Raw genomic sequence first — 26,546 nt, forward strand, 5'->3', positions numbered from 1 at the left:
CCCCCCCCCCCCCCCCCCATACTCCGCAGCGCACAGATTTCAAATGTACTTTGGTGAGCCCAACCGGTACTCACAATGTGATGCACACGCACAGGTTCACTGACCTGTCACGATGGCGAGCCCAACAAGACACTTGTATGACTTTCTTTGTTTTTCAGCAAGTGACAGTACAGGACAAATATTGATATATATATTTCCATTCCCGTTACCTTGTACGTAGATACTGAGACTATGTACCCGGTTACCGTGTACGTAGAAGCTGAGACTAGGTGCCCGGTTACCGTGTACGTAGATATCAAGCGCCATTTGCCGATCAGCGCGATCTTAAGATGGCGCAGAACCATATATGACGATCCCCAGAAAGCACGGCCATCTCGAGATGGGCGCGCCATCTACGGATTATTTCCGAAAATGAACAGAGCTGCGCGATCTTAAGATTGAGCAAAGCAAGCAAAAATTGTGCCATCTGCCGATCGCGTGGAAACACACACAAACAACAGGAGACTGAAAAATAATGTGGCAACCCTGAATGAAAGGGGAAAGCAAAGCATTTAGAATCGAAACGCAAAAAGTCAAAAGAGAAAGGCTGTATATGGGCAAGTGATACTTGCGTCCTCTAGATCTAGAACCTTTTTTTTAAATTTTGAAATTAATGATAATAAATTCTGCGGAGTTTGGTTTGCGAACTTTGCAAAATCGTTTGTTTGTGTGTGATGGCGCGTCGCGCCCATCTTGAGATGGCTGCGCTTTCTGCGGATCGTCATATGGTTCTGCGCCATCTTAAGATCGCGCTGATCGGCAAATAATGGCGCTTGACATAGACACTCCGTTTACAGTTAGGTTTGAAATTTTCTTTAAAATAATTGATTTGCGACAGTTTTAGTGGCCTGTATGTGTGATCTGCAGCAAACAATGACAATACACCTGCAGTTTGACCCCCGAAGCAGTAACATCTGTGTGCCGGAGTGAGAGTAAAAATAGTAGGCTGGCCAACAGTGCAGACTAGATCTAGAGACAAACATACGGAAGGCCATGCTGCTGCTGAGGCCGAGGACAGGAGTAGATCTACGTGTGACATAGAGTCTAAGTCTAAGCCTAGACGATAAGCTGAGGCTGAGGCAGGTTCCAAAATCATGACACCCCATGCATATTCTGATTATTCATTAAATTCATTATCATGGCATGTGTCGAGATCTAGATCTAAGTCAGACTAAGTCAAAGTCAAGACAAGTTGAAGGTAACCCAGATCCCTGTCTTGAGGAATGAACTATCTAGCTAGATCTAGATCTAGATCTAGTGTAGATCTAGATTTATATCTAGATCTATATCTAATCTAGATCTATATCTAGATCTATATCTAGAATCTAGTCTACCTTAACTTAAGTAAGTGCCTTAACTACCTAGATCTAGATCTAGTCTATAATGTCTTGGAGTGCAATTACCTTGTTCGAGAAATTTTATCTGTAATACTTGTTGATCCCATTTAAATACAGTTAGATCTAGATTCTAGATCTAGATCTAGACTCTAGTGTCAATTCAGATAGATCTATAATCTATAATCTAGAGTGAGTACGAATGAGGAGAGTGCGAGTGCAATGTGCGTGCATTCGTGCATCACAACAGCTGCGAACAGGACACTTTTTTCGATCTTCAGTACAGAAGAACACAACATTAGCTTCAAGAAAAATAATACTGATGTCGTACTAACTCATAACAGAGACTCTATATTTTAGTGTCTCTGCTCATAATCAACCAAAGAGGGAAGGAGGTTATAATCAGTTTTATAGATTAGATCTAACCTATTTGCAAATGAAGTCAAAGTCTTGAATCCAAGTAAATCGTGCTATATTTTTCTTCTCATAGCCTAAACATTGTTTCGGGCCTTGATCCGCTAGGTGATTGCGACAACTGGAAAAGGGACGATCAAAATCAATCAAAGGACGAAGGAAGACGAAAATCAACCTCGGAAAAGCGAAAACGAAAGTAGGGCCTTGCTGTAGGCTTTGCTTTGTGTAAACTGTAAACGTTTGGTCTTTCACCTTGGACCACTTTTATGACGTAGAGTTCAGTACAGATGCTCCGAACTAATCTGTTGGTTTCAGGGCTGCGGGCTTTTTCAGCAAATACAGCAATAGCATTCACTGGTCTCGGTTGTTTCAACCTCATCAACCTCAGCCACAGGTGACCGTGACAAGAGATTAGATAGATCTAGTGTCTAGACACTTATTTAATTAAGGACTTCCGTAACGAGCGACCTCCCCTTCAAACACAATAAAAAAAGAGGCCTACCTAAGCCAAACCGTAACCCTAACCCTACCCCTACCCCTACCTTACCCCTGCCCTAGATCTACCCATACCCCTAGCCCTCAATTCTGCTCTGTCTAATAGTGGTCGCTCGTTACGGAAGTCCTCCCCTTATGTATTAGGCCTGTAGATCTAGATCTAGGCCTAAGTGATAGTTCTTGAGAATCTAGTCTGAGAAGAGAATGCTCCCCAGGCCAGATGTCCTTTCCGCCGGACTCCCTGATTAACTCAAAGTTAAAGATAACACAACTCCCGAATGGGTCTTAATTCATGAACGGTGAAGAGCAGGAAAGGTTTTTTAATTTTAATTCAATTCAATAGAGGCTAGGCCTAGATCTATGCCTAGGCCCTAGAATCTAGCCCTAGGTATTTATAACTCATGGACCCATCTCACTCTCTATTCTATATTTTCTAAAGTGAAAGTAAAGCGCTTTTCTTGACTTCTTGTTCATTTTTGTCTGCTTTACTAAATTCAGTCGAACCTGCCCTGATGGCCGCCTCTATGAGACGAACACCTGTACAAACGGCCACTTTCCATTTCCCCCCTTGCGTTTTTTTAGATCTATATTTAACTGTGTAAAACGGGCCACCATATTTTAACACACAACCCCTATCACACTAAACAATAACACCACTCTTAGACAGCCACCTTAGTGACTCCATTACGTTTTGTCATAAATCGGGCTTTGGCCCAGGGCTGGTGTTGTGGGCGAGCCATCATAATCCAATCACCTGTCGTCCATGTTAGGTAGTCCCTCCAACCGATCATGCTGCGTTGGCCCCTCCCACTGTTGACCAATAGGCAACAAATTTTCAGCTGATTGTGAGGTAAGCGTGTGATCCCTCATAACCCATAAAAAAGCCCCTCCCAGAACTCACACAAATTGTAAACTTGAGATGAGTGATCACTGTTTACCCATTGTGTAACAAAGTAACAATGGACGTCAACATGAACTTGTGACAGAAGCGTCGCTCGTTTTCACGAGTGGTTGCGACCATCTCTCGGTTCTCCTTGTCTGACACTTTTCTCATTTCGTTTTATTTGAACACCTTGCACAAAAGCAGCAAGAAAAGAGAAAAAGCAGACAAAAAACCCAGCGAAAACAAAAACAGCAACAATGTGGCTACCTTCAGTTAGGACCTCAGAAAGGAATGGCTTGTTTTCTTTATCTTGATCAGTCCTGCCTAAGACAGCTACCTGTCTTATGCGGCCACTTTTCTCCTTGACAATTGGTGGCCGTCTTACCCAGATTCGACTGTACACGAATTTTGACTTGATAATCTAAATAATATATCCACTGCAAATTATTAGTTCATGAGAAGTATGGATATCTTTATATATATGAACTATATTAGGGGCTCTCATGGCCTAGAGGTTTTAAAGGTGTTGGCCTTTCATTCAAAGGTTCTCTTCTCTAAAATTGTCTCCTTTCACCTCCTTTTCTGCTCTCTAGCAATGTTCTGCCGTCTGCTTTCATCTCCTCTGTCTGCCCCCACCCACTCACCTCCTTACCCCCCTTCTCTGAGTTCCTGACTCTTTCTGCAGCCTTTCTACGGCTTCTCCTTGGCTCCTTCTTACTGCTATCTTTCAGCCTCACCCCTGATCTTCTTGTAGGAAAGATCTACACCTAGCCTTCTCTGACAAGGGCGAAAAATCTCGGAGGGCTCGTGTGCAAGTTGCGTACGTTAAAGATCCCTTGGTGGTCTAAAATCAATAAGAGTAGGCTTCGGCCGCCACCCGGGCAAAATTCAAAATTTCCTACCAACTGAAAATATTAGGTGTGTCCCGCACGCTCATATGACCTTATGCAGTTGCGAGCGCCGTAAAACACTTACCAAAAAAAGAAGAACTATATTACAATAATACAGTATAATCCGCTTATATTGACATGCTCTGGTAAGTTGATTTGATGTCGATATATAAAATTGTCGATAAATGAAATATAAAGCCAAAGAGGAAAAAACAAGGGGAGGTCAGCGGTAAAAAGACAGCACAACTTTTTTAAGCTGCTGAGCAACGCGAGGCGCACACTACACACCAGTGTAAACTTTGTTGTAGCATCCTTGTAAGGCCTGTTTACAGCACTGGCTATTACCTCAAAGCACATGTTCTCATTTTGATATGTAGTTTGCAGGTAGTAGGCCCATAAAAGACTTTAAAAGAAAAAATAAATAAGATACAAAAAGTCAAAGATCTCTTGTTAGAAGTCACATACACACACTGTACATCTCTTCTTACTTTTTTTAATGAATGATTTCTGTTTTATTTTGACAATTTATTGACAGGCATTTCACAAAGAAAGCTGCATGGATGAGACAAGCCTCTGATAAAATGCCAAAAAGTGCAAGTGGAAAGGCAAAGGCAAAGGTACGGAAAGTGTTTTTGAAAAATACTTGTCTTGGTATCAAGATAGAATACAGCAAAAGTTTTATTTATATGTAAAATTACCTTGTGTTCCAGGCCTCCTTTGAAATTGCTGTTAATTTTCGGAACTTCAATATTGGCAGAATGATGATGTTTAGCGATATGCAGTTGCAGAATGTTCAAGGACTCTGGTAAGTTGTGTATTCTTTCTGTATACCTTGTAGTGCCATAGACAACATTTTGAAAAGTGCACTTTTAATATGCAATGCATGATCTCAACATTTTCTAGCAAAATATGGTATGTCTTTTACTTTTAGTTTAGTAAGGTTTTACAGAATTCGCAACTGCATAAGGTCATATGAGCGCCAAGGGGTGGGTGTCAACAGAGAAGTCCAAACAGGGAATCAGGCTTACTCTGCTCACCTCTCTAGACTCAACAACACAAAGCCTGCTTTGACCATCAAGGCACCCCGGAAATAAACGTTCACAAGAAAGTGACAAACATACAAAAGAAGTAGAGTAAAGTGACGATAGTAAGGATGAGGAAAGAAAAAGCAGCAGTTCCCCCTATGTTTTTCCGGCACAGTATGAGCATGACATTGATAAATCAGCCCATTTACAATTCTACTGAGCATAAGAACATGTTAATATCCCCCCCTTTGGGAATGCCCTGTAGAGACTTCTGTCAGTGGCACTGCCCTGGAGGGGGGGTATGGTGAGTCTATATGATACATTGGATTCCAAATTCTTCAATTGCAGGCATATATATCTAATATAATCTGAAGTTGTTCATTTAACTTTTCAAGTGTTGCTAACAAATAGCCTGTGGTGTCAGGGGAAACTATATGATTTTACCATATCCTAATTATATTGTTGGAAAATGCGTGATATAACAGGTAAACTAAGCAAGTAAAGACCATTAACCTATACATTTTTAGAAAGCAGAATGTACAATGTAAATAGAACGTTATAAAGCTCATTTATAAAGGAGTTGAAAGAAATCTTCAGTGATATGAAAAATGGGATAAAAACGATCTGAAGTAGCAACTCAATTTACGGTTATTTTAATCTGCCGTGACACCACAAAACGAAACTTAGGGCCAATGTAATCAGCCGTCATCACTAGGGGGGTTATACAAAATTTTGGTGAATTCAAAGCAGTGTAGTATTGTTGAATGTCGAAATGCAAGTCACCCTGATTTTGTCAACTTTTTATATCCTATAGTGTTGCATTAATATGCCGTTTATCATTTTTCTTTTTAGTTGGGAGGAAAATCTGCTGTTGCTACATCTCCTGAAGACGCAAAATCAACTAGCCCAGTTAATTCTCGCCCTGATGGATCTGTGGAAATAAAAATTCTAGCAAAACCAGGATCAAAGCATAACAGTATCACAGGTTAGATTTGTAAAGTTATATGGATGGAGGGTAATTCTTACTTCTAAGAGAAACATTTTGTGTCTTTTTCTTTCCTTCATAAAGTGGAAAATTTGTCATGTTACTCTTTGATTACAAACTTTGTCTCACTAATAAAGATCTAGCAAAATCTTTTCCAACAATTTGAGACTGTCTTTTTAAATGTGATATTTGTGTCCTGTCGTGGTACTATTACTTTCTATTCCTAGGAAGCTTGCCAGTATGTCTTTAGTGCTTTTCTAAATAGGGAAAGTCTTGAGTACTCTGCTATCTACTGTGATATTGTTTGTCATGGTGATAATCATACGTTTCTGTGTGTGTTGTGTGTGTGTGTATATATATTGTAAATTGTAAATGGAAAGAAGAACTTTATAGCAGTTTTCATCATTATCTCTATCACTGTTTGTAATCTGAATCCATGTCTGTATCATTTTACTATATAAATTAATTTACAATTTAAAGAAGACAAAGGATTTCACCATTTAGCTTAATCAGGGGTGTAGAAGGGAAATAAAGTCGTAGCAACAGCCTCTTCCACAATCACCACAGTCACATCATGAATATCTTCATCACAATAATCTTCGTCATTGTCATGATCATCACTATATCATCACCACCTGCACCCTGGAATGCTAACTTCACTTCTGTCATGATGCACACAGTCATTAAAGCTGGATCATCCTGCTCGCCAAATCTGAGAGTGGCGATTCGCGATTCAGTAGGCTTTAAAGAATAGCGAATTCGCGAGCGCTCGTGGAACACTAAGCCTCCTATCAATGCCACTTCGCTAGTCCCACTCAAGTTACCCCTCCATCCTCTCCACCCCTCATCCTTCGTGGCGCTGCTCTACTGACCTCAATTAGCGACCCTATAAATTCACCCACCCCCCACCCCATGATTCGCTAAAACAGTGGCTCCTTAAAATTCCTTCTGTCTATTTGTTTGAACCTGTTCATTTTGTTTTAATAGGGGGGTTGGACAATACCATCTTTTGTTTTGTAAAATAAGGGGAGCCATACTAAGTGTTCCGTTCCGTTCTTGCGCCCGCGACCCAGCAGTAGGTTACAAACAAGTCGCAAGGTGGTGACAGGGGAGTGAATCAGAAAGCGATACTGTTCCGCGTTCCGCTGAAGTGAATCGCGTTCTGCAGGGAAGAGTGGCGATTCAGTTCCGTTCTCGCGCTCGCGACCCAGCTCTAACAGTCATAGACTATACTGCCCTAAGCTGACAAAATGCCTTTTTTCATTTTTGGCGCCAAATTATTTTATTTGCTTAATCGATAGCCTGATCAGTTACCCTACTTGTTTGATAAAAATCAGAGTGAAAATGTGACCAGTATTTGAATAAATTTGTATTCAAATTTGAAGAACGCCTTTTTATCTGGAAACTGCTGTGAATAAAGGAAAGGCGTTTTGTCAACGTATGGCAGTATAGGCTTTATTACAAAATCATTCAGTCACAAGTTAAAGAGACCTTTCTGGTGTCTGCAATTAAGAATTCATGCTTGGAGGACTGAAATATACTGTAAAGCTGCTGTATATCATCGCCTCAGAACTATTTTATCTAAAGTGTACTTAAAGAAAGAGTGACTTTGAACAAAATAGTTCTGAGGCGAAGATATGTTAATGCTTTAAACACATATTTGCATTGCATTCCTTTAGGCAATAACCCATGTGCAAGCTGCGCACATTAAAGATCCCTTCAAAGTCCTAAAGTCGATAAGAGTAAGCTTCGGCTGCCACCCGAGCAAATTTCAAAATTAATTCCTACCAAACTGAAAATGCTTAATGTGTCCCGCGCTGTCATATTCATATGACCTTATGCAGTCGCGAGCGAGTTTCGTAAAACACTTACAAAAAAAAAAGTTAATAAATAAAAATAAGCTAGTACTAGTATTATTTGTACTATCATCTACATGATTTCACAGGACTGTCAGAGGAAGGTGTAGGAGTGCAGATTGCAGCTCCCCCTGTTGATGGAGAGGCTAACACGGAGCTTGTCAAGTACTTGACCAAACTGCTAGCTGTTCGGAAGTCAGACCTCACCTTGGACAAAGTAATTATAAATGATCAATAACATGTAATGGTCTTGCCAATGATAGCAAGATTTATATATTTAACGATCTAGTGCTCACTTTAGCCATGTACAGAATTCATCTCGGATTCTACATATCTTTTGGTCTATGAAGAGCGTGTTTTATGTTCAAAGAGTATTCAAGACAGCACAGAGGGGCAATGGATTGTGATTTTTTTAAAATATAGACGACTAATTCATGTATATTTTATCTTTTTGAAAGTGGCAATAACAGTAGTTTCAGCAGTAAGTATCTAAATCAGCATCACCATCGGTATTGTTCATCATTATCGTTATCAAATCTTTGGCTGATGTTGTTGTATTGTCTTATTTGCTTTCCTTTCAATGTTAATTTAGTGTATTTCTAATAAGGCTCTCGAAGAATGGACGCAAGACTAAAATACATAGAGAAGTGTTCATGGAATAAGATATTATTTTAAAATAATATGGCGTTTGTAGTTGGTATTTAAAAAACGTATCTCTTAATACTTTACCCTTTACTTTCTTCAAAATTGATTTTGTATTCATTTCATAGTTTTAGGTTTTAGTCTTCCACTTTTTCTTTTGAGTTTATAACATGAGTTGAATGTTCTTTTATTGGTATAAACCATGAACTCAAGACTTACTTTTTAACAAAATGAGAACTGTCTAAACCCAAAGAGAAAGTAAATGTATTTTTCTTTTATTCCATTTACACATTTCATCATTGTCGTGTTGAGTTACTACTGTCAATTGCTTTCCTAAATATTTGCTGTTACTCTTATTCAAGTAAACTTTTTTGTGTTTATTATTGCAGGGATCCAAGTCTCGCAACAAAACTGTTCTCGTAGACAGTGCATGCGGTTTGTCTGTTGAAGAGGTGATAGAAAAACTTCAAAATGAGAAAGATTCCTAAGTGCTGGACTTCTCTGAAAGCTGTCTTGGTAAGTGCTTTTTTGTTTATTCTGAAGGTGGCCCATCTTTGTCTCACTTTCTCAGTAAGTCAGATTATACTCTCTAAGTGTTTCTGATTAAGATATAAATCTGCAAGTTTTGCACTAGTAGTGTTGTTAGAAAATGTTTTGTAGACGGTTTCCTGCTGCATATATGGAAACCAGAGTCAATTGCGGAGTAAGTGCCAAAATGAGAGTGCATTCTTCTCCTCATTTTTTCATGTCTTTGAAAGAAATATTCTCTTTCACTTCATATACTGGTTCCATTTCATTGATAGCATTGCCAGAGATGCCAACCAGTACGATTTTACGTATTTTAGTACATTTTTTGCCGAAAATACGCGAATACGACTTTTCATGAGAAAATACCTTAGCGTACAAGAAACCATGCAGTGTACCCGCTCGCGGCGTGGCGAAACTGGAGGGCTGACTGGGAGCCTCAGTGTGCATGCGGCTATGCACGCAACGCAAGGCAAATGGTAGAGAAACACACCCTCTCTCTCCCCTTCTAACCACCCTCCCCCCCCTCTCTCTCTCTCTCTTTCTCTCTCTTCCTCTCTCTCACACACACACACACACACACACACACACACACACACACACACAAACTTTATAAGTTAACACTAATTTATGTAGAACATCCGATACATTGCCTCCAATTACATGTACATGTACTTGGGGTGAACTATCATCGTGAAAGTTCAAACGCTGATCATTTAATACCCCACCCCTTCCTTATTCAGGATGTCGCAGAACATAAATGGGCTTTAAATCTATCCGCACTTATACAAGTGTTGGTGAGAAACATGAAACAAAAGAAAAATACAGATCTTAGATCTTGATCTTGAATCTAGATCTATGAGTGATAAACAAAACGAAAAAAAAATGTTTTCATCAATAGGCTTATGGCTACAATGTTTGCTGGTAAAACATAAATATAGTGAATACTTGAAGATAAAAGTTTGAGATTTTATAGTACTACTTGACGTTAATCGGAAAAAAACATAGATCTAGCCAAAGGAAAAACAAACTGAATATGTCACAAAAGACATGCATGATTTTACATTGGTCGAGTGTCGCTAGAGTAGGAAGTGACCAACACTTTCTGGTATTATAGATCTAGTAGAATTCTAAGTGAGCTGGACTTCAGTTTATCACTTTGGTGTGATAAACCATACATGTTTTAGTTTGCTGAAAATTGGTACGAGAATACAGAATATCTGGCTTGCAGCGCAGTTATATATCAAAGAAGCTGTTGTGGCAATATACTCTGGAGATAGTAATAATATGAAATCTGTGAAAGGGAAGCATGCCAGTTTGTCACAGACCCAGTTTGTCACAGGCCCACGACCCCGCCTCGACTGTGCCCTGCATGACGGAAGTTTTCTCAATAAGAGTAAAAATGAATGATTGATTAATAGCATCATGAATTGAATTTTATTTTTCTATTGTTTTTAACGAAAGAACACTCCTCGTTCAAATTTTACAGAGTATTTTCCTTTGATTTGCATTTAAAAAAGGAAGAAATATGAACAACACAAGCTGAATTGCTATAAAAAAAAGGACTATCTTTACAATACCAATATGAACGTGGAGAATAAAAAAAATTAAGTTACGACTGCAGTGTTAAAGGGCTGTAATTATGACTGTCATCAATACTTCTATCTATACTTTAATGAAATTGTGACAAACTGGGCCTATGTCAAACTGGGCAGTGAATAGGCCTACTTTTTCATCAAAAACTTAGTAAACTTGTACAAGAAAGACATTTCAACGAGAAAAATAACAGAATAGATAGATAAATAAATAAGTAGAATTAATTAAAAAATCAGCTACTCACGTCCATTGGAAATGCATACATATATATATATATATATATATTTGTCTCCTTTATAGTTTATAGGTCCCACAATCCACTCTAATGTCGTGCTACCTTTGTTGATTTGTAAGAGAGCTTCGTTGCCTTCCTACTCGGTCCACAGTCTTGACTGTTGCTGCTGTTATGAACGGCAAATCTCTTCAGGAAGACGTTGGCAATGCATGTGAGGGTTTTCTTAGACACAACGAGATTTAAGTTAAAAGAGTCCACAAATCGTCTCATGATTGTAGCCAACCGAGCTCGACAGAGTTTTGAAACTGAATTTGTAAAGAAGTGAAGAGCTTCAATTGTATTATATCACCCTCACTTGCAAACACATGCATATAGATCTAGATGCAGCAACCATGTAGGTCCATTAGGCTAACAACTGAGGCTTGTAAGCTTTATTTTATCCTCATCCATTGCAACTACACCATCATGTGTTGTTGAGGATTTTTAAGAAATGACAAAGTTTTTCTCGAAAATTGCTGATTGATGTTTGCATTGCAGAGCAAGTCAGCGGCTTCAATATGTCCATACTCCGACCTTTGAAGTCACCGGTGGAGTTTTGTGTTGTTCTTGAATGAGCAACATTACGCAGTGTAGATGGGGGTACACTAGGAAAAATATTGGGAGGAACAGCAGGAGATGGATACCTAGATTTTCTGGTTATAGGAGCACCGGGTGGTCAGTGTATAGATCTGCAAACGCCCAAATGCCAAGTCACTTCACTGTGTTTCCAGTTGTGCCTTGGTATGCTGTCTATACCCACTTCTTACATTGCTTGGGGTCACTAGGAAAGGAATACACACTGACGTCCTTGTCCGATCCTCTTTTACTGTCATACTTTGAGGAGCATCCATACATGGGACACTTTTTTGTCATGATGGCCCTTGCAGACACAATAAAACACACCTTTTATCCGTCAGAAATTCACCCTGTAGGCCCACACATTCAAAACAAATCTATCTTAGTCTTAGTATGTTAGAACACAATGTGAAGAAATTTTACTGTATAAATACCGGTACAAGAATAGGCAACAAGTACCGGTAACAAGTGCGCTGCGTTAAATGCATGCACACGCACACTAATAGGACTACTACACACTACACACAAGGTAAGACAATAGGCCTTGCTCCTAATTGAGTAATTGAGTTTCGCGCGAACAATGCAGCGAGCGAATGGCAGGCGAGAACCCAGCCTCACAGATTCCTGCCTGGGAGGGCTGTCGGGACGCATGGTTTCTTGTACGCTAAGGAAAATACGCATCCTGGAATGCGAAAAATACGAGATTCAGCTTGGGCGAGTAAACCTAATTATCTCAAGTCCCATCTTTTGTCAAAATAGTATCAGTATCGCAGAACTGGAGTATTTGAAAACCAAGTCCGATGTGGTCAGTAAGTTAATTTTTGCCGGTCACGATCGTTTCGTTCAGCTTTTCCCCGTCCGGAGAGTACGTTTCACTTTCACGCGAATAGGCAGCTATGGCGGCAGGCGGAAGCGTATGTGACACCGAGGTTCGATCGGAAAAATCAAGATCTACTTTCTCTTTCGTTACCGCCGAGAAGTTTGCTAGCAGTTGTCTGATAACGCAACATTTGTGGCATGCAGGTTGTGCAGTATAAACGCAATGTCGCCGTGCAAATGAAATGTAAGAAATACTCGGACTCGTCGCTGTGCTGTCACTTGTGGGAAAAAGAAAAGAAAATACAAGCGTCGTCCGATTTTTAGATTGTCTGACTCGCCATCGTGGCCGGCCACTGAACCTGTGTGCGTTCGCATCATAAATAACGGCATCGGGTGAGCAAAAACCGTCTTTGGTGGGAGTAACGGCGTTGCGAAGTATATGACTACGGCATAGAGGAGGAGATTATTGATTTTTTGGGGGTTTAAGATACTATCCGGGGGGTTAAGGCAACACCAGAAGACAACAGAATTTTGATTAGTTTTGTGCAAAGCGCGCATTGGTGCAGGCCGTGTGCGGAATCGGAACTCCTCATACTTTGCAAGCCTGTGTTATTGAAATAAAATGTTCGCGTTTCATTGGATGGGTGATAGTAAATTATACCTACTTGGATGGGTGATAGTAAATTATACCTACAGTGTATGTTGTAGCTTTGTGTTCAAGACTGGCAGATTTTCAGTGTCACTGCATCTTGTCCTCCCACAGTTGTTACAACTCTCACGGTGCATGGGTCTACTTCAGCCATTCAAGTAATTGCTTTTCTCTGAGTTTGAGCAATAATTTGAGTCTGTCAGTTCATAATATGAATCATGACACCCAGACTGGTTCTTGATAGTCGAAATTCTTGTTCTAGGCCCTTCCGAACTCTCAAAGCAGGATTTATTTTTTATATAATAATGAGAGGAAAATATTATATAATAGACTGAAATTCTAAAGTCAAACAAGACCTCAGTACGACATTGAACACTAACATGTTGTTGACTGGATACATGTATATTGTACACGTGTGTGCTCCTTTTTTCGAGCTGGTGAGCTAGTAATTTTTTTTCAGGAAATATTGCTGGACACCCTGAACATTTTACTATTACTGGTTGGTCGGTCGTGGGGAATACACATTTTCCCCTGAAAATACACATTTTCATATTTCGCAATACTCATTTCGGTTTTCTGTGGTTGGCATCTCTGCATTTCCAAAAACAGTTTATGTCTTGTTGACAATTTCATCTCTGTCATTCTTATACATCTTCAGTATCATGGAAAAGCTCTTGCAAGCAATCTCAGAAGTCTATAGAACATTTGTGTGTGTGTGCCTGGTGAAAGGTTCCAAATGACTCATTTTTAACAATCCCGTTTTGTAGCATTTTCATGTGAAGGGATCATTTCAGAACAATGTGCTTTTTTTAATTTTTAAGATATCTTCAGTTGTTATTGAGATATGGGTGATTTTGTAAGGCAGGGTACGGAAGCAAAGTTTTGAGAAAGAATTTTCAAGAAATTAGATCTGGGTTTGCACAGGGAGGAAATATGCTATACAATTTGCTCTAAAAAAAATGAAAGGGTGTGGATGCGCAAAGCTTCGCTTTGTTTACATGTTCTAGATATTCATGCGCACTACTCGCCATTAGAGAGGGGAGAGAATGACCTAAATTTTGGTATGCAATGTGATTGGGTCGACTTTATGAATGGACAAGAGAAACCATCCGGAGTGTGTACTGGGAAAACCAATTTTCTCACACATTCTTTTGGGTTTATCTTGTGTTATAAAACATCTTTAAAAATGTATTTTGAAGTAAAAGAAACTCAAGTCCTTGTAAATATCGATATATAAATAGCTTAAGAATCCATTTTTAATGGAACTTAGTTTTTGTTCAAAATTCTATTTTTGACCTTTGAAGCCTGATATCTCGGTTAGAACAAATGCATCTTTTGGTACCTTTCACCAGGCATGCTCTCATTTTTTTCTTTGTTTTAATTTCATTATTTTTAGTTAAATCTATAATCATTTTCTATATGATAATAGCATGACTTTGTAAGTTAAAATTTTGTTTGAGGACATAGGAAATGTATCAATGCAGGCAAAAGGCATTTTGATTAGCCAATGCTCTCACAATTCTTTCAACTGTTTCTCTAAAGTCTAAAGGGAAAACTTGTTTCAGCAAAAGATCCAAAGGATGAAGATGCCTCTTGTCAGTCCTGGTAAATCCCACCGCATAAGTTCAAGGCGTCACTTCATGTTTGTGAGAGTGAGAAGTTTTCCAGAACTGCCGCTGACTGAATGTCTTCCATTGTTTTGTTTTGGATAATCTTATATAAAACTAATCTCTTCTGTATTTTTCTTCTTTTTCAAACCATAAATAGGTTTCGACTCAGAGTCTTTTGCAGGTGCATCAACAACTTCCTGCATGTTATTACAGTAAGTTGACATTTGCGTCTGATGTTGGCTCCGGAAAACCAGATAGATCCAAGAGGAAGAAGAAAAGTTCAAATCAGAAATCTTCACTCTCTGAAGTGGATTCTAGTCAAGTCACTGATGCTACCCGCTCCGAGCCGAAGGGGTCCCAGTTCTGGATGATCAATATGCACAAACGTCTAATGGAATCAGTATATCTGCCGCCTGTCAAAAAGAGTGAGTTTCTGCCACTTCACTCTTTCTTCCGCCCACTTGTTTTGCTCTGATGCTATACTGTGTATCTGTGTTTTATCTCAGGTCTGGCCCTTGCTTTAGAAACCATAGGACCCTATTATAGGGACCATTTCATTAAATGCAATCTTTAATTTGTATTTTTTAACAAGGGCTTTTCACCTGAAAGACGGAGAGGAGCCAGTTTGCTTAGATCAGCTGTTCAGGAGACTATTCTTAATTAATCCGAATTAGAAACTGGAAAAATGCTGGTTTGCATAAATAAATAAGAGTGCCTTTGAAATGTACATGTGGTGGCCAGAAACGCAAGGGAGACTTTTTTAATTTGGAAAGATGGTTATATAATAATAGGTTTAAGTTGGTTCAGCTGTGGGTTAAAGTATCTTCTGTTGACTATTCCTGAAGCAGGGTCAACAAAGAAGAATGCCAGCATCTGTAGGATCATAGAATAAGTACAGACAATCGCTGGTTTCACCCTTTTGTCAAATTGGAAAACATGTTGGCTTCCAAGTTTTATTGTGAAAGGATTTGATAGAACTGGTTCTATAACTGTTAAAAGGCAATTTTACTTGACAAGTTGATGAGCTTTTACAGTATTTTTACGATGTCTTGAAGATATTTCTATTAACTCTCTCAATATCTCCCCAGGTTACCCCAGATATAGTGAAGATTTCTTGCAGTCATTGTCAACACTTGACCTCATGTCACAAGCCAGAAATATCCAGCATGTGGATAAAGAAACAATGAAAGTCATTACTGCGCTGTGGAGGCGTCTGGACTCCATGACGATGGAAGAAATGATCACAGTGGCTGACATCTTCTACATGAACCAGGTCCCTAACCCATGGTACACAACAGCCCTTATTTCCTACATCACTGAAATGTTTGATCTTCTTTACATGACCCCTCACCAACTGACGCGGTTCACGATGCATGTGGCATGCCACGCCCATTCTCCTCCCTATTTGCAGATTGCTTTAGAACAAAGACTTGCTGAGACTTTGGATGAATTCAATATAAACCAGGTGTGTGTGTGCTGCCATTTGTTCTTTTTTGGAAGAACAAGAATTAAATCTGCTACCCTTTTGGATCGGATTGGTCAGAAACTGTTGGATGAATTCGATACTGTAAAAAATTGGTACTTACCGATGATAATGAAGACTTTCAGGCTTTCAAATTATGTGAAAGTGAGTTTCTACAAATCTCTGGGAGACCTGATTGTGAAAACAGACTATTTCTCTCAGTACAGAACTGTAGGTCAGATGATGCACTTTGCCTTTGCCTTCGCCTCGGTGCGCGTCACACACCCTGATCTATTCCTCTACCTTTTACGTCAGTGTCTGAGACCACAATTCAAACGCAGGTTCAAAGACATTCCCAAGATCATTTGGGCATGTGGCACGCTGGTCACCAATGATCGGGAGCATCTGAATCTTGTGCACATGATTTTAAAGAAAACTCGGTTCCAGAAAGAAGACATGCAGAGGTATCCTGACAATTTGGCTGACTTACTGATGGGTCTGGCTTTCCTGGGTATCTACCCTCCTACACTGCTGGACTGGTTGTTTGAGCCCTCCATGGTCAAGGCATTGACAGGTACAATTGAGATTTTGTTTTATCTGCTTTCACATACATATCTGAGTACTTTAGTGACGACATATTCTTTGACATATGCACTTAATAATTTGTTAAGATTAGGTTCCATTTATCTCTCAGTACTTTGGTGAAGGTGTAAGTTGGTAGCTACTCTTAAGAAAGAATGTTTTAGACAGTTTCACACACCTTTCAATACATTGATTGAAAGGTACATTGAAGCTTTGTTTTTATGCATCTTTCTTTATCTTTGACGACTTTGACAGGTGACTGACTCCAAAAAAGGTTTTGTTGGGCTTAGTTATTTATTTTTTATATGCTTCAGATATAGGTATGACAGCCCTTTTTTATATTGTGTATTTTCAAAAGAGCTTTTTATATATATATTAAGCCTTTTTCACTCTTTGTTTTTGGGTTTGTTTATTGTTTTTTGTTGGGGGTTGTTTTTTTTTTGGGGGGGGGGGGGTCTGTTCCAGTTTGACTCTAATGCTTTACAGTACTTTTTCTCTTTAGAAAGAATAGTTCTATCTAAGGACGGAACCCACAAAACATTTGCTTTCAGAAAGTTGGTCTGTTTGCATTTAGAAATGTCTCTCATTCACAGGCCTGAAAAAAGAGAGAGAAAAGTTTTTGCAACTGCAGTTCTTAGACAACAGTTTGAGGATTGAATGTCCAAAGTACACAGGGAACCGTCTTTCAGAGGTAAAAAATTTGGTCTGCTCAGTTTCTCCTTTGATCTTGAATTGCAAATGTTTTATGTGCTTTACTAGTTTATTTTTATATAGGACAGATTTTCCTTTTTTGTGGGTGGTTGTCACTTTACACTGACACACTGCAAGTTTGCGATTGTTTTCAGTGAAGGATTCAGTACTCATCTTCTTTGAATGTTTTGTGGACCATTGAAAACTGTAACAATATTTCTTTTTATGCGAATAGTTTACTCAACTAAGTGCTTAATCACTTTTTTACTGTTTAAATGACTGGAAGAAAGTTCTGCCTTGTGAATAGAAAATATTTCTCTTTTAAATCAGACCAACTGGTATTTTCATGCTGTTGTCAGACAATATTTTTACTCACCTGAGAGAAAAAGCAGTGTAACGTTTGTGTTGAAACTACTTTCTTGATTTGCCTCAGACTGATCACAAAGGATATTTCAAAGTCTTAAACAGTAGGTACTCAGTCACAAAAGATTCTGAGGTAATTTTTATCAACTGTTACTTTGACTTTCTTCCCAGGCTTACCGTGATGTTGTGAGTGCAAAGCTGTCCAAATTCCGTCCTGAGATTGACACACAACTCCGCAAGAGCATCAATCCGGCTGTGTCTGCACTCAGGGATGCTGTGGGCTCGGAATGTGTTGCCTGTGACTTTATCTTACCACACGTCAAGTCTGCAGGTGTGTTGCTGCCTATTTCAAAGCATGTCAGGTTTTTTTACATAGTACTGTATTTTTGTACCTGAAAATAGTTTGGGTTTTTGTGTTGCAGCAAAATTCTGTTTTCTGTTGGAAGAGGAAAATTTTTTTTCTATCCTAACGATGCTTCTTTTGTTAATTATAAAGAATATGTTACTTTTACCTTTAAAGAGTTTTTTCTGCCCAGCACAGTGACAGCTCTTTTTATGACAAACAGATGGGTGCGTTATATCAATTTATTTGAGGTGGCAATTTATTAAGCCTTTTCTTTTTAGAATTATATGAAATATTGTTTTATTTCAAATGTTTTGGTATTCTGAAGGATGTCTAAAAATCAAAGGACAGGTACAAATATATTGGGAATACAATTTTTAGCTCTTGACTATTGCATCATTCACGACGCACAGAAACAGGATACTTTAGTTGAGAACTCAGGTAACCAGTGGCGCGCTGACCTGTGACGGGGAACGGGGTCATCGCGTGGGCATTCTTCGGTCAGCGTGACCGCGCGGGAGGTTTAGAAAATCGTATTTTTCATTCTGAATTGAGCCCTAATTAACACAATAACATTGACTTAAAGACATCACTGCATGCGGGCATCAGTAGTTCCAAGTCTTTTTCATGATATTTCAAAAACAAAAAGAATCAGCATTGGTCTGTTTAGTTGTAACAGACTGTGCAAGATGGTCATGTCTGATTCCCGATATTGTTTCTAGTTATGATGTAATGAACGCCGATAATTTGAAAACTGAGCCTCAGGATTAGTTCATCTTTAAGGGACACAAACGTAACACATAAGGGTATCTACTCACCAAATTTCACTGCTACCGCAGTTTGTGTGACCTCAAAATGGTTCATCTATGTATCACATTGTCGTAAATATCCACATATTTCCCTCTCTTGGAAGACAATAACTCCATACGAATCATGGCGTAGGCTATAGGTTTTATTCTCTATATAAGTCTTGTTGTTAATTGTTTTTCTTTTTTAGTGAGTGGGTGTGTCTCTGTCTTACTCATTGCATGGCTGATGGTTTCTATGTCTTTGATCATGGGAGATGTTGTGCTGTCTTGGGTAGGCCTAACTGTTTCATGTATCTGGGCTGGAGTTGATGAAGCCAAGGGAGTCGCAGAAAATGTTTGGCCTTTAGTGGGTGTGAATGATGACGATGGAGAAACACGGACAGTGCTTACGCTGTGCTCACAACTGCTATCATGCGGTATGGGAGAATTTGTGACCGATGTTGTCTGACTGATTGTGTCGGTGTGAGCTACGATGTGACTGTCCTGAACCATTGTGTCTGCATGTTGTACACCTACGTGTTGGTCATTGACTGGGACAACAGACTGAGGGTGGGTGTGGCAAGTATGACTTGTACTTGTGTGTGGGTCGTTTTGTTGTGTTGAGTCTGTGGTGAGAGCACGGGTACATGTACTCTGTGTGGTTGTGTCTGTCTCAGAAATGTTGGTGCTAGGACTAGCTTGGTGGGTGTATTTTTCATGGCTGCTGGAGTGAGACTGGGGGTCACGGGGCTTTACTGTTGCACAGCCAGAGAGAGCAGCCTTTTCTGTTCACAGACTGCATGTTTTTGCCTCACAGTTTCCATTGTAAGCACACCAGATGTGTTGACTGCTGTCAAAAGTGTTTCTTAGTGTTTGTAGGGACCCTGCACTATTTCGACGTTTAGCGTCATGGATTGTTTTATAGCATTTCAAACACACAAATTTGGAGTGTTTATCACTAGCGTCATCTTTGATACTCAACCCAAACACAAGGAAGAGGTCACTGGCTATTTCCGAACATAAATACGGCTTTTTATAGGATTTTCTCTGCTTCCCTGTAATGTTCAGTCTTCCGCACACTCTACACAGACAGTTTAAAGCGGATACATGACTTTCACTGACTTTCAGGGGTGTGCTCCATTTTAAGGTCTCCGTTGTATACGGCAATAACGTTAGTCAATTCGGGGGCCCAACATAATAATCCGATGTAGCTTAACAACCACAACTGCGGTAGTACTGAAATTTATACACTCAAAACATGATTTATTAATGAACTCACAAATCGAATCCCCCAAAAAATTCAATGCACCGTTTTGTTGTAATAAATGATTATTTATCCTCAGTTTGAAATAAGAAAAGCGTGTTACACAGGCAGCAAACAGACACGTGTAGAACACTTGGTATAACACATAGGAGACTGGGACTTTCTTTTAAAGGTTGAGAAATGGTGTTGCTAAAGTCTATAAATTAAAACTACTTGGTGGGTCTTACGGCACCACTGTAATTTAGACAGTAAATGAGACGATTTTATCAAGAACGCACCCCAGTTTATAACGGTGCGACGGGGTCAAATGACCCCAATAAAAAAGGTCAACAGGTACCGGGCGAGGTGATAAATCACCGCCGGGCGGCAGGAGCCGCGGTACAACTAAAAGGCGCGATTTCAGCTGATTTTGTGCGCCGTGCATTCAATCTCTCTATTTGTGCTACGAAAGATTTTTGACTCATTCAGGAAATAATTTTCTTCCGCTGCTGAAACCATTTGGTTGTAATCAATTTGTATTTCTTCTCTTCTTCTTCTATCCCATGGTTGGGGCAACTGTTGGGGCACCACTGCATTGGAAAACCAGCTCTCGCCATCTATTTTTGTCCTCTGCTCTCCTCAGATTGTCACCCATCGTCTTTCCTGTCCACTCTGTAATGTTGTCCTCCCATCTCCTTCTCTGCCTTCCTCTCTTTCTCTTTCCTTGTACGGTTCCTTGCAGGATTGTTTTGGCAAGTCCTGTGGATCTTGTGACATGCCCATACCATTTTAGTTTTCGTCTCTTCACTGTGGTCAGTAGATCTTCATATTGCCCCACTGCGTTGGTGATTCTCTTTTGTACTTCAGCATTTGAAACGTGATCAATTTGTACTACTACTTCCCAAATCAGTTTGAGGATATGGGAATAAAACGGAGCAAGATGGTCCACAAACTGAGTAGATTTCGTTTCAGAAGGCTTTTTTCTCTTCTTTTTTTTTTTTAAGTAAGTGCTTTACGGCGCTCGCAACTGCTTAAAGGTCACATGAGTGCATTGGACACATTAAACATTTTCAGTTGGTAGGAAATTTTGAATTTTGCTCAGATAACGGCCAAAGCCTACTCTTTTATCGATTGTAGACCACAAAGGGATCTTTAACGTGGGCAACAGGACCTCCGAGATTTTTTTGCCGTTGTCCGAAAAGGCTAGGTGTAGATCTTTCCTACCAGAAGATCAGGGATGCGGCTGAAAGACATCCGTAAGAAGGAGCCAAGGAGTAGTAGTAAAAAGGTTGCAGAAAGAGTCAGGAGCCCAGAGGAGGGGGCAGAGGAGGTGTGGGGGTTGGGGGTAGAAAGTGGAGACGAAAGCAGACAACAAGCCATTGCCAGAGAGCAAGAAAGGAGGTGAAAGGAGACCATTTAGAGAAGAAAAATTTCCTTCGCTATCCAGGTTTGTACCCGGGACCTATTGAATGAGAGGCCAACACCTTAACCTCTAGGCCATGAGAGCCCCCCCCCCCCCCCCCCCCCCCCCGGCTTTTCTCTCACATTTGAGATGTTTACTGATGTTACAACAGTAACATATTTTTGCATCTCTCCAACTCCTGTAATACATTATTATTATTCTTTGCTTTTCCTCCCAGATATTTTGCTTTGCTTTGATCGTGAAACACGGGAGTTCATCCCTCCTGCAACTGTTCAATGGGATGGCAAAAATTCTCCAGGTCTTTCCAACTCTAGGGATAAAGAGAAGCTCCAGCAGTATGTACTTTTTGTTCTTATTTTTGCTTTAAAAAGAATTGCACAAGTTCATGAAATTACTCCTCTCTATTCTTCTGTATAAAAGTATTAATGTGAGGAGGCTAATAGTCATTTGTATTTATTTGTTTTGTTTTTTCAATGTTTTAGCACAGAAAGTGTGCCCGAAGAAAGTCAGTGTGATGTTTCAGTTGATTATAGGTGCATGCTATGTAATTGCAATGTAAGGAAGGGCTTTATTTTGTCAATGAACGCTTTTTTAAAAGCCAAATAGAAATACATGTGAAATCTACGGTCTAGCATGTACATATATCAAACAGATTTTCAGGTCCAATTTTTTTCTTTTATGGTATGCATGTGTATTCTTTGTATTGACAGGTACATAAAGAAATTCGTACATAATTAGGGTTTTCGCATCCCACTGTCCGACTTCACTATGTGCATGCTCAGTGGCCGTGGGTGGACCAAAATTTGTGTGGGGCTTAGGTCGCTTCCACTGCTTTACCACCAAATAGCAAGCAATAAGAACAAAACAGTTTCTATACTTACGGCGAGCCAGGGCATTTTGAGAACCATTCATACGTGAAGAGTCACCTTTGTCTTCCTTCTCTTTTGTTCTATGTTAAATTCTTCTGGATGATGGGGACGAAACCATTTCACCTCCAAATTTCTGTAACTAATTTTCATCTGATGAAAATGTTACCTCAAATGTGGTTTGATGTAATTAATAATGATAATAATAATAATAAATTGCATTTATACTGCACATTTCCATTTTCAAAAAAAATGCTCAATGCGCATTACAACACATCACATCTTGAAAATTAATCTATGTGTGTGTACGTAAAACATACATATAATATAAATGTATATGTGTAAAAAATGTTATGAGAAAAACAGTCAACATTTAAAACGGATAGGGTAAAAAGACCTGCATTGTGTCTAGTATGGTATTGTTCTTCAATTGCAGTGAGGTTGGAAATGTGTTCTCTAAAAAAAAATTTTTTTTTAAATTAATAACTGTTAAATCTCAGCAGCACACACACACAAACATGCCTACAAAGCACTCCAAACATATACCGTCTATTAGCTGGATTAGGCTGTGTAGTCGCGGAAAGTAGAACGCACCTGACAAAGGTCCAATGATGGGTTCATAGGTAACTATGTCACTGGGGGAAAGTGAGTCGTAACCTTTCACCCCATTGTCAGGGCTAGGAGAGCATGAGCCCTCTGTGCAGTGTTATTTTTTTCAAGTCTTCTACCTTTTTATACAAGGGGTTTCATTGAGAGGAACCGTGGGAACGGGCTCGTCCTTTGCTGAGCCCAAAAGACATTTGATTGGCTGTTAGGTTACTATAGCTGCAAGTGGTCACAGTAGTGATTTGATAAACGAGAAAGCCGCCAAGTTGATCACTCTGTGTTCATTGCGTGCGATCATACCGGTTTTAAAGGCTTCTTTCGTTATTTTCATTTGCTTTGAGATAGGGTTGGGGGGGGGGGGGGGGGAGAGGGGGGCTCAAGCCCATGAGTCCTTTACTACCCACCGCCACTGTGCTTGCTTGATTACTACTTATGCTTTTTTAACATTTTTTATTTTGAAATTTGCACAGAAAGAGTAAGTTATATAGTCTGTAAGTCTAAAGTACTGGTAGATAGACAGTTGCACCCAATGAACAGCTTTATGTACACTTTCTTTTGTACATTATTATTACTGTTAGATACCCACTCTTTGTGACCTGATGCTTACAGTCAGTCCACTTTGTTGTTGCGTCCTCAGCATTGTGATTGTTCTTCTGAGTCGACCTCAGACTAGCTTTGATGGCAAGCTGCTTGGCCTGGTACACACCAAACTCCGGCAATTGAGGTGCTTAGGATTTAAAGTAATCACAGTAAGTAGCAGCCTTGTCTTTTTGTGAAGTGATGGAAAAAATCAAATTGTGTCACGACGCGGTGGAATCAGACACTCGTCAATTTTTGGGCTTGTGGAGCTATTGGTATTAATAGAAGTCGAGATATTTGCTATGGGAGGAGATAGGAGTTGTCTGGTTTCGGGGATAACATTAGCGAGAAAATGGCCACCAAAGTTTGGTAACTTACAAAGCTTGTGAGTTCCTTTTTTTTTGGCCTTTAATCTACCTGTGTCAATAAAATCCACAAACAAATGTGTTTTGAAATGGACATAAAAGGTGTTGAGCAAAAAAAAAATGCATCAAAATTGCCAAACTGGCGGAAAAACGCCGATTTCTCAGATTTCATCATTTTGACAAGCGCCTGATTTCACCATGATGACTCACAATTAGATTTAACTTTCTCTCAATGCAAGGACTATGGTAGTTTTATTAGGTAAGACTTTCATTGTAAATGTCATGGAATCTGTTCCTGTCTGTATTGGTCCTGCTGCACATAGTGGTGCAGTAGGTTATAGATTTATTCTGCATCACAGAAGCACACAAGTTCAAGGTTCTAATCTGTGTGGGGTCTTGTTTACTTTTTTAGTCCTTTATTGAATATTAATACATGTATATCCACCCTGCATTGTGTACTGATAGTGATAGATTACCAAAAGCCCTGCTTTCTAACCCTATCCATACGCCCTGGGGTCATTTTGTACCCCCGGGTTGTATTCTTCACATTTTAGAATACTTCTAGTACAAAGATCTCTTTGAAACTTTCATCTCAAAAAATCATTATGACAGACTGCTATGCAAAGCGTACGGATCGGATTAACGAGTAAATTTCCTCTTTGAAAGTGGTGGCACGAGTTCCCCACGTTGTATGGATACGATAGTAAAACACGACGAACGGATAGGGTAAAAAGACCTGCATTGTGTCTAGTATGGTATTGTTCTTCAATTGCAGTGAAAAAATTTGGGATAGCATTGTATCATTGGGAAACACTATGAACTTGATTTTCCTACTCGCCACTCAGGCATGTGTTAGGGACCTATACTGGCATGGGGAGAAGGGAGTATATGCTTGTTGGATAGAACCTATGACTGATAAGTGTCCTTCCATCAAGTGAATGTGTATCAAATGAATCTGTTCCACTTTAAATCAAGGATCAAGGACACAGTACATGCAACCAGTTTTTTAAATGTTGACCTTTGAATGTAATGCTCTTCATAGCTTTGGAACAGTGAAATCTCATTATGTATGGCTAGTTTTGCCTCCCAATAAAATTGCTTATTGGATATTCTATAATTTCCTTTAGGCTCACAAAGGCAGAGTTTTAGAAAAAGGTAAAATTTTGTAAGGCGATCTAATTTATTTAGTGTCTGTGGAGGCAGCACACTCTCTACTCGAAAGCTTTCCCTCCTTTCGTAATAGTAAAAAGCTAATTTGACGATACATGTTTATGAGAATGTGCTGAAGTTGCTCATAAAATGTATCATATTCAATATTCGTATGAGTTTTTAGAGTTGCTCTGATTTTTTTTTTGTCTACCCCAGATACCAGCTGAAGAAGCTCTTCTGTACACTATACAGGACAGAATGTCCACACAGCAGGCTTTGATGTCACATGTGCAAGAGGTCATCCAAACTGTGTGAAAAGAATTATCCCCTTTTGCGGTGATAAATTCTTTTGGTTTTTTCATATTGCTGGGTAATCATTTCCGAAAACAAAGGATATTTATTACTGTACATTTCCATGTACTAGGATGTGCAAGCTGTGGGTTGTTTGAAAATTTCTTCATTGTTTCGTAAAAAACGTTATTGAAATGCAGCAGTCTTTGAATACTTATCTGTTCCACCACAGTGAAATCTGATCTCAAAATAAAAAGGATATCAGTTTTGTGATAATTTTTTAATCCTCTGAAGTAATCACTGTAATGTGTAGTAAATGTGCAAATAGAATCCATTCAGTCAGAAAAGGAAAATTCCCCACAACTTGTGTTGTTTTGTTTGTTTGAGCTGGCTTGATTCTTTAAATTGTATGCACTGAACTTTGTTGACATTGAATTTGCAATGGTTTTATTATGGTAACTTTGGCTGGCAAAGTAAACTATCTGTGGGGTTAATTTAGTCTATCATGGGTGCTGATTTGAGCAAGTCGCTTTAACTTGACCTCAAAGACAATGATCTACACTGTGGCAGCCAGTGTTGGTTTGTTAATTTTTGTTTGAATTTGTTAATTTATTGTTTCCTTTGCACACTGAATGTGTCATTTGTTCGATTTCTGTGCCTTTGTGTATGCCATTGTCAGACTGATTTTTGAATCAAAATAATGAAGTGACATTTGTTTTTCTATACTATTTATTGTAACTTCCTCGGTATGTTTGTTCTGCACTGTGTTAGGGTGTGTTGTTTGTTCAGTTGCATTATGTTCAGTTGCTGTTCCAGCAACAGTTTTAGATCATAAAAAGGTCAATTAGAAAATTTGTGTTAGTTTACTTGTCTTGGACCTGTAATATAATGGATGATAATAATTGTCCTATTCTGATGTGTTAAAAAAGGCCTAGAAAATAGGCAAAACCAAATCACAGCTGAGTGTTAGACCAGAGCCTAACTTACTTTCCCCAGAGTGTATTTATACCAAAGATAGTACAAGACAAGATGGGTCACTCAGCCTAAAAAGTGTCCGCAGGAAGTATGCTCTTTGCTTCAGATGGCGCTGCAGTCTGTTTTGAAGCTCTCTTTCGTTTTTCCAGAAGAAGAATAGGAATAGCACTTCCTTGCGTGCGCAGATCGACTGCTGTTCATCAGCAGTT

The 26,546-nt window shown here is 39.3% G+C and overlaps 3 protein-coding genes across 6 annotated transcripts in view; 2 read left to right on the plus strand and 1 right to left on the minus strand.

Moving 5' to 3' along the window:
• LOC101854062 (nuclear receptor 2C2-associated protein) overlaps positions 1-1,905 on the minus strand; it is an 18,411-nt gene extending 16,506 nt beyond the window's left edge. The window contains exon 1 of one of the 4 annotated variants that reach the window (XR_004858718.1): positions 1,800-1,905. Coding sequence is in view for 3 of the 4 variants with exons in the window: in XM_013084754.2 (XP_012940208.1) it covers positions 1,443-1,483 (41 nt within the window). In the remaining variant the exon portion in view is untranslated. Of the gene's footprint in view, positions 1-1,442; positions 1,659-1,799 lie in introns of those variants that run through there. The other 3 variants (XM_013084754.2, XM_005090169.3, XM_035970760.1) reach the window with 3 other exon arrangements.
• Positions 1,906-2,156: 251 nt separating this feature from the next.
• Positions 2,157-26,214, plus strand: LOC101854993 (FAST kinase domain-containing protein 5, mitochondrial). The gene is made up of 11 exons (XM_013084762.2): positions 2,157-2,181; positions 4,591-4,672; positions 8,011-8,138; positions 8,953-9,079; positions 14,770-15,037; positions 15,701-16,648; positions 17,250-17,347; positions 17,881-18,040; positions 21,724-21,841; positions 23,616-23,727; positions 25,288-26,214. Exons 4-11 carry the CDS (start codon positions 9,035-9,037, stop codon positions 25,384-25,386), a joined length of 1,848 nt encoding a protein of 615 aa, XP_012940216.1. The 5' UTR covers positions 2,157-2,181; positions 4,591-4,672; positions 8,011-8,138; positions 8,953-9,034; the 3' UTR covers positions 25,387-26,214.
• LOC101861926 (UPF0235 protein C15orf40 homolog) lies at positions 4,194-8,159 on the plus strand. The gene is made up of 4 exons (XM_005090205.1): positions 4,194-4,201; positions 4,591-4,672; positions 5,933-6,065; positions 8,011-8,159. The coding sequence occupies exons 1-4, from the start codon at positions 4,194-4,196 to the stop codon at positions 8,157-8,159; spliced, it is 372 nt and encodes a 123-aa protein (XP_005090262.1).
• Positions 26,215-26,546: the final 332 nt, after the last annotated feature.

The sequence above is a fragment of the Aplysia californica genome, unplaced genomic scaffold, assembly GCF_000002075.1.
Source record: "Aplysia californica isolate F4 #8 unplaced genomic scaffold, AplCal3.0 scaffold00013, whole genome shotgun sequence".
Classification (NCBI taxonomy): Eukaryota; Metazoa; Mollusca; class Gastropoda; order Aplysiida; family Aplysiidae; genus Aplysia; species Aplysia californica.